At 35.5% G+C, this 12447-nt stretch overlaps 1 protein-coding gene across 1 annotated transcript in view; it reads right to left on the bottom strand.

Moving 5' to 3' along the window:
- Positions 1-12447, bottom strand: part of LOC102684936 (UPF0606 protein KIAA1549) — a 131294-nt gene that overhangs the window by 43148 nt on the left and 75699 nt on the right. The window contains exons 4-8 of the mRNA XM_069192154.1: positions 10959-11127; positions 8121-8251; positions 7515-7704; positions 7054-7113; positions 6525-6670 (exon numbers count right to left, since the gene is read on the bottom strand). Of these exons, the coding sequence (XP_069048255.1) occupies positions 6525-6670; positions 7054-7113; positions 7515-7704; positions 8121-8251; positions 10959-11127 (696 nt within the window). The remainder of the gene's footprint in view (positions 1-6524; positions 6671-7053; positions 7114-7514; positions 7705-8120; positions 8252-10958; positions 11128-12447) is intronic.

Genomic DNA, 12447 nt, shown 5'->3' on the forward strand with positions numbered 1-12447 from the left:
GGAAAAGGTGACATTACAACATCTGGTGTGTGAATACACTGTTTTCTAACTATTGCATTTCTGGTTTCTGAACTGCTTGTGGATCTGCTGGTAATACATTGAATCCTTTGTACAACTGATTGAGACATGAAGGCACTAAGAGACATTAATGTTAGGCATGCTAGCAATCTTTCCATCCAACCAAGCAGGCAACTTCACAGGCTTACAGATGCAGCCATTCAAAATGCGCAGGCGATACCGCATTATTTTCCGGTACGCTGTACGCAGTCTACCGCAAGCTACCGGTTAATACTGCGAGTTACCGGTAAATACCGCTAGTTACCGTAAATTCTCCTATAATACGACAAGCAAAATAATAGTATCCGGAATTTCCGCAAGGTGGAGCTAATAAAGCTCAACCTCTCATGTTTGAGCTGTCGCCATCAAAGTCTTTAACGAAGATATTACTAATAGTATTAATAATGAATGACCTTGGACAAGCTGTAAGTGTAAACTCAAAGTATTGCCCTGGTCAACATTCTTTTTTTCATTGACCGTCTTTGTAAAAGTAACACCACAGCATTTCGCAATCACGCATTTGTTTCCAATCATGCAAAGTACAGTGATTCACCATGCCTTTCACATGCTCATAAAAGAGATTGATTTAGGAACATAAACATATTACCGTATGCAAACTGTACTGTATACAGTATGTATATGTATATTTAATGTCTTAACTGTGCCCGTTTAAGTATTGAATATTTATATGGAATTTTACCACTGAAGGGAAATCTTAGTACCTGAGCATAAAAAGAATAGGAGCATACTGTAACGCGTGTGAAGGCCATAAACAATATTAATTTTGGAACTTGGAATTTTTGAATTTTTGAAACATACAGTATATGGCTGGTCTCGGTACTTTAAAGAAAACATACACAGCAGTTTTCCATTTCTCCCTGAACATTAAGCATCGAAGTCTTTAACTAACGTGATACCGGAGTCAACAAGCAAACTTTTAGAATTTGATTAAAAGGGAATATAATATGGAATCGCGTATCTAAACAAATTAATAATTATATAATTACATTCATGTACCACAACACAAGAATAGTACACGCTGTACATTGTCTGTTGATAATGTTTCTGTAGTGCTTTTTCAGCACTCTGCATGTGACCTTGCCGGTGGTGCTGTGGGTTAGGGTTCCTGACTCCCACCTCATACGGTCTGTGATTGAATCCCACTGGAGCAATGAATTTTTTCTAACAAACATTTCTTTGAAAAAATGAAACGTTTCCTGAGTCAGAGATTAATTAAAACCTCAATCGCACCAAACAAATTTATATTTCTAAATATCACAACATGATCGAATTTAAGTCATTTTAATAACAATGAATAGTCACCTAGGCATTACAATATAAATATTTATATTGATTTAAATCACGTTTAAATCGCCTTTATTTAAAACCCATAAAGCTGATACTGTTTAGACTTTTTATTATTTAAAACTGTATTACAGCAGCACAATGCACAATGCAACATAAATCGCTATCTTTGTCTTTTGTGTAATAATGTTCACCTCTCTGTCCAGCAAATTAACAATAGTAATAATAATGATTTTTATTGTATATGGCGCCTTTAAAGGTGGCTCCTCAAAGCTCTTTACAGGTTAAAAACAATAACAACAATACTGTTAGGCTGGGCAAACAATTTTTTTTTTAAGAAATACAAAATGAGATATAATGATGTGTTCCGGCTTAGACATTAACGAAGAGCATAACACGTGGGTGGCGTAGAGGTCGGCTCTGGCTTTCCCATCTACTGTATACACTGCAAGTACAACCCCCCTCTCTGCAGGAGTGCTGGCTGTGACGAATTAAACCGGTTTCACAGGTATTTTCAAAGTAGAAGGTGGCGAGATTTCCAGCGAAAGACACCCCCCCCCCCCTCAAAAACCCAGTAAGTACAGTACTTACTAGTTAAGAAAGCTAGGCTCCTCAATGAAATTGCTTTAACATACTAATGCGTTGGTGTAACAGTCCGGGCATGGCAAGCTTCTAATTTCAACCCGACTATGGCGAAAGGAACTCTTCTTTCATTGGAAGACAATGAACATATTTTAGCCCTGAATGAATTAATAGCAAACATGGTTTACATAAAATACATTTTTCCAAGAAAGTTTAGCCTTTGTCACTAACGAAACCACCAAATAAAGACATAAATATAGAAATCTTAAGATTTTTAAAATACATGACTTTGCTAAAATTTATTTGAAAATAAAAACGATTACAAACGCCAGGGGAGAGAGAGAAAAGGGGAGGGATGTTGGTTTTGCATACGGGGCGGGGCTATGGAAATGAGGTCTGTTTGGGAATGTGGAGTTACATGTTCTGGCTGTTTGTGAATTATCGTTGTTGAGTATGGAGTGTTGAGGTATTGATTTTGTGAAATGCTTTATGTTGAAAATTGAGGTGGATTTTGTTTATGATAAAGAGGATAAACTGGGATGGGAGGAGGGTTTGGTTTTGCAATATGATAATTGGAGGAATTTGTGAGAGTATAATGGTTTGATATATTTGATTTTGTATTGTGGTTGTTATCTATGTTTTTGGTTGGTATTATGTTTATATGGTTGTTTTTGTTGGTTGGTTGTTATTATGGTTATTAGTTCGCTGGCATTATATCCTAGAGACACAGACCGGCGCCAGACCGGGAGAATGCCTGCAGCGTAAAAGAAAATGCCCAATGAACTGGGGATTGGACAGTTTTCAAGTGCTTGTACAATCAATGGAAATGTGCAAAAGAAATAAACAAAATAAGTATTTATTTCTTGATCATATTGGCTAGCTAATGTCCTCTCTTTGCTAGTTAGTGGCTGTGTTTCTGCATTGGGTAGCAACGGGTGACTGTTCTCAGGCGGAAGATGTAAACAGCTTAATTTTCGTGTTAAATATTTTTTTTTAAATTAAAATTCATTCTATACAGCAATCGCATATTTGGGTACCGTTTCATAAAACTTTCATGCTTAAAATGTTTAGGGAGAAATGGAAGACTGGTGTGTATTTTTTTCTTTAAACTATCAAGACCAGCCATTCACAGTACAGTTTATGTACATTCAGTAATGTTTATGTTCCTAAATTAATATCGTTTATGACCTTCAGATGCGTTATGCTCCTCTTCTTTTTATGCTCAGCTACTAAAATTTCCCTTTAGTGGTAAAATTCCATATAAATATTCAAAACTAAGCGGATTAAAATGTGCACAGTAAAGACATTCAATGATTAAATCTTTTCACTACCAACCAATGCACCACGAGTGCCCCTGTCGATCATTTTGGCCAGCCAATCACTTACCGCGGTGCCCTGCGGTGGCTTGTGGGTAGGCTGCATCCGTACATAATGTGGTTATGTATCGGGAATGTTTGCAAATGTTGTGAAAATTGTACAGTATATGCTTTTGGGAACACATTCATTTTTCAGCAGGTAATTGCTCACTTCTGCTGCCATTGAGTGTTTTGGAATCTACATGCTCTCCCCGCATAGTTATCGACAATTAAAATGTCTCTGGAATAGGCATACTATATAAATGATAAAGTGGAGGCTATGGAGAAAACAAATCGCAATGGAAAGCAACTGGTTTGACATGTACAGTAAATGTGACACCTGTGGCGCGTTGAGTGTATATCCTACAGTGTGAACGCATTTGGAAGGCTATTGTAAAAGGTTGATCAAGTTAACAGTCTGGGTGTGGCAAGTTTCGACTGTTTCCTGGCAGTCTTGGACAAAAGGAACCTGTCTGAATAAAACAGAGCACCTTCCAATACATATAACTACTGCATGATTTCCTTATCCGTTAAATGAGGGGAATTTTATCAGTCATAATCTCGGAGTGCCAATTATAAAAATAACCCTTCGTCCCTCCTTTGTTTAACTTAAAGAATTTCACGAAGAACTCCTTAATCACAATACCATCACTTAATTTATCCAGATACACAAATTCACGCCAGAGCCAACAACAAGCTATAATAGAGGACTATTTTTATGTATTCACTATACTGTATAAGAAACAAACCAAAAAGTAATACTCTGATTGCGCTTTGAACCTCAGGTGCAGTACTTTGCCCACTACCACGACAAGGACTATAAAAGTTTTTTAAAAAGAAACAGATGTCAAAATGTTTCCGAAATGTCTAACTGTGATACTTAAGATGCTAAGTTACACGATTCCATATTCATATAATTATCAAGTGATGTTTAATCACTACAACATTTCTCTTTTTACAATAACAGTAAGTGGTGTTCTTACTATGTATTCTCAGAAACTGATAAAACATTATACCTTTTTATGAAGTTCACAATATAAGACTAATAATGTTAGAACAAGCACGTTACAAACAGAACCCACTAAGTTACCAAGTTAAAGACTTTGATGCATAAAATATTTATGAATAATTAATTATTTATGATGAAGGTGGAAGGTCTTGTAACTTTTGTCCAACTTAGTAATCTTGCATTTATAAAATATACCGACTTTTTAATGTTTAATGATTAAGATGCTGTTATACACAGTTTAACATTATAAACAGTCTAAAGAGTTTACAACTTAAATTCTTAACTGGAAAAAGATGGTCCATCTGCAGTGACCGGGATTTGAAACCGGGCGTTTTCTGGCGACAGCTCAAATGCTGTACATGAGATGTTAAGCTTTATTAGCTCCACCTGGCAGTTTCACAAGGTGCTTCCAGATACTATTATCATATTTCAATTAAAATGCGGTAAACGCCTGCCGCATTTTAACGCGGTGTATTCCGCGCATTTTTGAACAGTTGGATCTGTATATCAAATTTAGATTTAATTGGCTCAACAGTTTATTAGCAGATGTAGTCTGATGTTTACACTGCAACCTGAGTTTCAATGCTTATAGTTTGTAGTAGGTCACAAGTTTTGAAGATTTAAGTCCTATTACGACAAGGGATATGCCAGCAAAACCTGGCTTAAATGTACACCATATTACAACTATAATTATCCTGCTAGGTTTGGAGGTATATGAAAAACATGTTTTGAACAGCTGCAATTTATGGTACTATATATGGACCAAAATGTTTTCTCCAGCTCAATGTTATGTTTTGAGTTGATTGGCTACATGGTGTTTAATCCTGGCCACTTTAATATTTGAGAGGTAAAAACACTTAACAATTCCTAGAGGATAATGCTAATAGGAGCAACATTTTTTAATAAAAAAAAAAGAAAGTTAAAGAAGTCACTTGATCCAAAATTAAAGGTAAAACATGCGGATATGAGTCATTGTGACAGTTATCTACATTAAAGAAAATCATTACACTCTGCCAGCCTCTAGGATGTGAAAATATATAATACAATTGAAATGCCTTCTGCTGCCAGTGAAATGCTATAAATAATTGATCTGTTATTAGCAGTAGAATTTGTTTCAGGCTGATTAAAATTAGACTTGGTTTCAGACATCTACATGAATAGGCCATGTTGTCATGGATACCAGCTCTTGGTCCTGGATTATCTCAGAAAAAGAGCAGGTGTGAAAGAAAGACATTAAGAGAGAGCTTTATTAGCAAGACAATAAGACTCTGAAATCAAAGATTGTGAGTTATATGTCATGAATTTTAAGTATTAATTCAGATCTGACCTAAACAGAAAACATCATTTTGGAAAAGTGTAAATTAAGTGTATACATAAGTGGGTTATAAGGATAATATTTAACTAAATCTAATTTGAACTACATAAAGTGTTGTCACATGTTTTATGTTTTTCATAAGTTCACAAACCTCTTTCACCTTAAAACCTATGCTGAATAGGCTGGTTAATCCTTCAATCACTATTCTGAAACATTTGAGAGATTTGGCAACCAGCATACAAAGTCTTCTTAAAATTTATTTTAAAAAGTTTCTTGGAAGCATTTAAGGGTGGTATGGTGGTGCAGTGGTTAGCACTGCTGCCTTACAGCATTGGGGCGTGGGATTCACTTCTGGACCTAGAGTGTTATCTGGGTGGAGTCTGTATATTCTCCCTGTTTGTTAGCATGCGTTTTTGCCAGGTACTCTGGTTTCTTCCCACAGTTCAAAGACATACCGGTAGGTAACTTGGCTTATTGGAAAATTCACCACTGTGAGGTCATGTTTGTGTCTGTGCCCTGTGTGATAGACTAGCGTGCTTTCCAGGGTGTATTTTGCCTTGCAAATATTGTTTGCCGGTAATAGCTTATGTCTCCCCCACTACCCTAAATGGAATGAAGCAGTTTGAAAACAGATGGAAACACTTAAAACAGTATATTGTATGTGATTCCTCTACCAGTACTGTATGTTTTGCTGTTTGCTTTACTTAGTGTGGTTGTTAAAAATGCTTTCTGGTCCAGCAAGCTTTCCTTCAAGATTAGTCTTCCTGTTATGCTCACCTTTTCATTTTTTTTATCATTCTGTTCCCTGATTCCCCACCTACAGTAAATCCTATCACACTTTACATTACAAATAACTGGTTTCAAAGACAACAAAGTGGTTTGGACAGTGTGTGCAATTTACCTGAACACTGTTATTCCCCACATTAGTGGCTCTTTTCCAACGACGAGCAGAGCCAAGCACTTCTCCCAGCAATTGGGCTAATCTGCGCTCCATCTTGGCTTGGAATGTCCTCTCATTCACCCTCTGCTCCATTACTCCCAACAGAACTGAAACATAAAGCAAACATGTCATAATTGCAGCTTGCCACAGTAAAACTCTTATTAATGTCCCGATACCCACATTAAAAACATATAAACTTAACCATGACACCTTAATAATGTAACTGGATAAATAACCACTAAGATTAAGTGTCCTGGGAATATAAAATTTAATAATACTGTAACTCACTGTTAATATGATAGAAACAATAAATGCTATTATTGCCTTACAGTATATGTCACAAGAGCTTTAAAAAGAGTGGGAATTTAAAGTACTACTGTAGGTATTCTAGTACCAAAGGCATTTAATATTTGAAAGTTTACCTCGAAAGCTATGTTCTGTATTAAACATCTAACACAAAACCTTACAAAAATGCATTAGGGCAGCTTACCTGTTTTAACCCAAGAAGATCGTAACAACTGGGTTACATTCAATTCTGGATAGTGAAAAGCTGTAAAAATATACCAAAAAAGACTCCAGTGATTTGAATATTATTGCTTCCACTGAAATGCATATCATTAACAACTTCACCATATTTCAAAATATTGTTCAGCTGCAGTTAGTCAGGCCTCAAAAAATTTCAGCAATAACAATTCAATAGAACACATGAGTTTCTATCCCCAAATTTCCCCCTGCCTGTAATACCCCTGGTCACAAATCTTTGCATACAGTCACTTAGCCATGTGAGTGTGAATAAGATTAAAATGTGTTTGTCCCTGGGTCTCTGGAACTGTGTAACAAATAAACAAGTTGAGATAATCCAAGTTCCAGAGGGATACAGTATATGTCTTGAAATAAATTACCTGGTTTAACAATACAAAAATTCTTGACAAAGTGAAAAGCTTCACTTACGTTCCGCAATCTGTAGCACAGGAAAGCCCAGATAGAAGCTGAACTCCACCATGTTTAAATTTCTCAAGAGGCTGCTCACTTCAGAGCCATTCAGATACCCAGTGGAGTCTCTAATAGCAAAGATAATATCCACTGGCACCCTCTGCAGCTGTTTCTGAGCTTTAGGCAAATTCATGGTAATGTTTATGATCTACAAAGCAAAAAAATGCAAAAACAGGTTTTTAATCAATCTGTAACTGTTTATATATTAATGCACTGCGTAACACAGCTCATGTCTTGTCTACAATCTTGTCAAAACAATTATCTTAAATTGCTATTTATTATTATAAAGTGTTTATTAAACAATTTATTGAACAGGTTCTAGCAAGATCCCTGATTCAATACAAGCTGCAAAAGCATCACAAAAGATCAGAGGGGAAGACCACCATATCCATCTACTGTACATAAAGAAATAAATTCTTAATCATTAGAGTGATTATATTAATATTACTCTAGCATTCATAAGCCATAGGTTAGTAAGATATTCGGTCTTTTACATTTAATCTTTACTTCTGCATTTTAACTGCTAGACTGCTAGACTGTAAATAGGAGGCATAAAGCTCTTACGTGCACAATGAAGTCAGGCGATTCCTGGTATCTCCTTCGTACTTCAGAGAAAGCCATTATGAGCCCTTTCTCAATCCGTTCACTGAAGTTACAGAACCTCACATCAATGTAGCTTGGAACAAACTGAAGAACTAATGAGAAAACAAAAGATTTGGGTGACTAAATATACAAGTTAAAAATATCAAATGCCTTAACACAATACCTTTTTGTTTTATGAGGGTTTTTTAAGTACATGTTCTTGCACCTTACATTCCAAATGCATTCCAAGAGTGTACCAAGAACATAAGAGGCCAATAAAATTTAGAAATTATTTCAAACACCAAAACACCCTAATATCTATTATCCTGTAACTGTGCCTGAGAATTTTGTATATGTGAGCAACTCCATTCAAAAGAGTTATGATAAAATAAAACTGAATTTAAAAAAAAACATTTTTACTGATTCTTCATTTAATAATGGAAAATCGAAGGACTTTATCCTTATTGTGGAAGCATAATTAAGTGTGGAGGGGGGCGGTTAATATTACCTTTCAGGGTGGGTTTGGTGTTTCTAATTTTATTTGATATTGGAATCTATTTCTTGAACTTTTCATTACAGTATGTCCTCTGACTGCAATGGTCAAGACCAGATCAATCTGAGATCAACATCATGAGCAGGCTGGCAGTATACCTGTGCCAATTAACTGTCTATGAAACAAGTGTGGTAGATGTGTACTGTGTATCACATCTGAAAACTGTTATATCAATTGAATGGGGAAACATTCTTGTGATCCTTGTGCAAAATTTCCACCATGAATCACTTTACTTGAGAGAACGTGACTTGAATGCACCATGTGGCCCACACACCATTCGGCATCCAATCTTTCTTCACATTCTATTTATAAATGATAAATTGATGTGACAGCATTCAAAATTTGCTACAGAATATTTAAGAAGAATATATTTTATCAGCCATCATAAATCATAAGTTGTAGGTTATTGGTGAAGAGGAAAGGCTAGAAGTATTATCAGCTGGGAGTCCAGAGTGTAACGTGTTTCTATAGTGTTTCTGTTTGTGAAAATACAAATTACATTTGCAGTGTTTACAATATATCATAATGTATAAATTATGTTTACATTAACAAACCTATTGACAAACTAATTGCAAGTTAATTTTAATATTATGAGATTATTATCTTCATATTTTGACTGAAAATATTTTTTTTCACTTAATATGCTTGAAAAATAAGACAGTACATTTGAAACTCACAATCAAACTTCTAATATAGAAGACCCTCAGGTATGGCTGAATTTCAGAGCTACCACACCAAAATATAATTCAAAAATGTTCCTTAGATTCAATAGAAAAGCTTTATGCAAAATGTTTAAAGCAAGCATGGATTTAATTGTAGTAGATATCATCTTTAAATGCAAGGTACAGCTGAAAAAAGATAAAACCGCTGAGTTTCCAAATTCCTCTGATAGACATGACACATTTTTGGTTAACCCACGTCTAGCTTATCACAAATGGGAGTACATTTCCCACCTCTAATTCCACACAAAAATCCATCTACCCATCCACCTATCCATTTTCTAACCGCAGATTACACAACTGGTGGATTACACACAATCTGGTGTGGACTGTAATATTACATACAATAATTTAATGTGACATTTCACTTAAATGAACTACGAAGAAGGTAATGCTAGTATGAAAATACACCCATGTGAACAATGAAGGTTCAGAGCTGTCAGCACCAACAGAAGTGGCTAAAAAAGGTTATTCTATTTTGAATTCTTTATTAATTACAGGTGGTGATACAGGTGGTGTTTAGGGTTTAAGAACACTGTTGGGGAAGTTCAGTCTTATAGAAACCAGGAGAAAATCAGCTGCAAGTAGTTTTTTCACCTGCAGCTCTGAAGCCTATTTAAGAACTGTTTGTTTTTTTGCAGATGTATGTGACCATTTTAGTCAAAATATTTGACAGAATTTACTGCAACATGTTACCTACTCACCTAAAGGCAGCTTTAAACCTGTGACCAAATTTTATGCAAACTTCTTGTAGTTACTTGGAAAAACGGATGTAACATGCAGTTTTTCACACTGCATTACCTTCATAACCTATAAAAGCTTTGTCATATCAAACTTATCAAATAAACCATTTACAACAATCTTATAACTAACTTTCAAACAATTTACTTTCCACCAGCTTTCCTCAATGAATGTGAATACAGTTTATATTAACTCATGGTATCCATTAATAATGTTCTTCAATCCAAATAATACATTTTGTGACACATTTTACTTAACATTGCAATTTACTTCATCTGAGCTAGTTCTTATGTATTACCTACTGTACTTCCTCTCTCCTAAACTGTACCATGTATTTTGCTAACCTGAAATCTTACAGTTCTGTAGAGCAATAAGCTGTCCTGTGACTTGCATTTGTAATGCAATCCCAAATAATATACAGCATACAAAATGTAATGTAAAAGTAACAGATGCAGATTCTGATGCTTTTCTCAAGTTAGTCTCTAAATACCACTAGTGCACTATAAGATTTTTATCCTTTTCAAGTAACACATAACTAGTGAGCAGAACATTGTAGAATTATGAAGGAACAAGTAATAGGTTTATTCCATGCTGAAAAAAAAGAAGAAAGAGAACACAACGTTTCGGCCATGGAGCCTTCTTCAGGTGTGGAGAAGTAGTAATTGTAGAATTATTGTGTTTTAATACAAGTGAAAAAATAAAATGCCAACTGGCTTATTTTTTCCAAATTCATTTTGTTCAGAAAAACCAATGAGGTCTAAATTATTGTATAAGGTCTTAGTTAAATGGAAGCTTAAATGCACCTACCTGAGTGGACCTGAAACTGATGGTCTGGAACGCCCATTACTGGAGTAACAGACAGAATTGCAGAGGAACTTTTTGCAAATGAGCGCAAGGCATTAACAACGGATACTGCAGTGTAGACAACAGGACCTGACACGACCCGAAAGATGAAGTCTGGAGGGGGTTTCAGAACCTTTAAATGAGAAAGGGAAATGCCATCATACCACAAGAAAACCATGCATTTAATCTCACTCAAAAAAATATTCTGCAGAAGGCATATAAAAACATTGAGTGTTAAAACCTTTGGTTACTTTTTTTTGCCTAACATGAGGAAGGTTATTTAATGTGATACTTCATTCTATTTGAATCAGAGCCATATTTTGTATACTTGTGCATCCAACAAGGCTAAAAAGAACTTACATAGTTTAGATTTTTTGTCAAGTCAACAAAACCCCTTCAACTGTTCAGTACTTATTGTACAGTATATTAAAATGTTAAAGGAGTGGCTTACAGGCCTTATTTGCTTAAAACAAGTTCTCTAGAACTGCAAGTAGGAACTGAGTTTTCTTTGTTGGCTTCACCCTGACACTTCATGCCCAGGATTTAATTTTGACACCACCAAACTGTACTCGTATTACATGACTGATGAGCTACAGTATCTATCTCTGACAAGTCCCTAAATTTACAACTTCTCCGTTATTTAACAGTCAATAGCTTTTTCACCACAGTATAATCTACTGTTTGTAGCTGCAATACTACAACCCTTATCTGAATGAAAACAGAAAATATAGTATTTTTCTTTCAATAAAGAAAGGCTGAATCCAATACCCACAGAAGATGAATAATTCTATCCTATTGTGAGTTTGTGGTATTTTGCTTTATATGGTCAGATGCAGGTATTTCACATAAATAGCTGCTGAAAAGTAGTTCTATCAGTAGGAACTTTGTGTTTCAGTGTCAATGTTCAATATCTTGTGCTTTGATGGTTGTAATGTCACCGAACGGCGTGGAGTACTGAGGGTGGGTTGCTCCCCATTTATAATTGTTGATGAAGTACAAACCAAAAGCTCTTTACACTATAAAGCCAGCTATACAGTTTTGGAACAGTTTGTAATCACACTTTATAATGCCATTTTGAGGTGTAATGCAAACTGAAACTAACTGTCAATAAAATGATCACTAGGCCAGCTAGAGAGAAACAAATCGAAAGAGAAGCACTAATTTCTTTACCGGGTGACTGTCTGTGTGAAGTTTATATGTACATGTAGCACCTCTTCTCCTCCCACTTCTGGCTCCTTGGTATGAATGTGTGTGTGAGGTGCCCCAAATCAGGACATTCTTCTGGCTTCATAAATCCAGTTCATTCCTTGCAATGCAATGTAGTGTACACATCTTATGAATTTTAATACGAAATATGTTCTTCTCATTTTAATATCTAATATCCAGTACGATTGGTGATGTGAAATGCTTCCATGAGCTGGGCACCTGCTAATGGATTGCAGTGCATCTCATT

The sequence above is a fragment of the Lepisosteus oculatus genome, chromosome 7, assembly GCF_040954835.1.
Source record: "Lepisosteus oculatus isolate fLepOcu1 chromosome 7, fLepOcu1.hap2, whole genome shotgun sequence".
In the NCBI taxonomy this organism is placed as follows: Eukaryota; Metazoa; Chordata; class Actinopteri; order Semionotiformes; family Lepisosteidae; genus Lepisosteus; species Lepisosteus oculatus.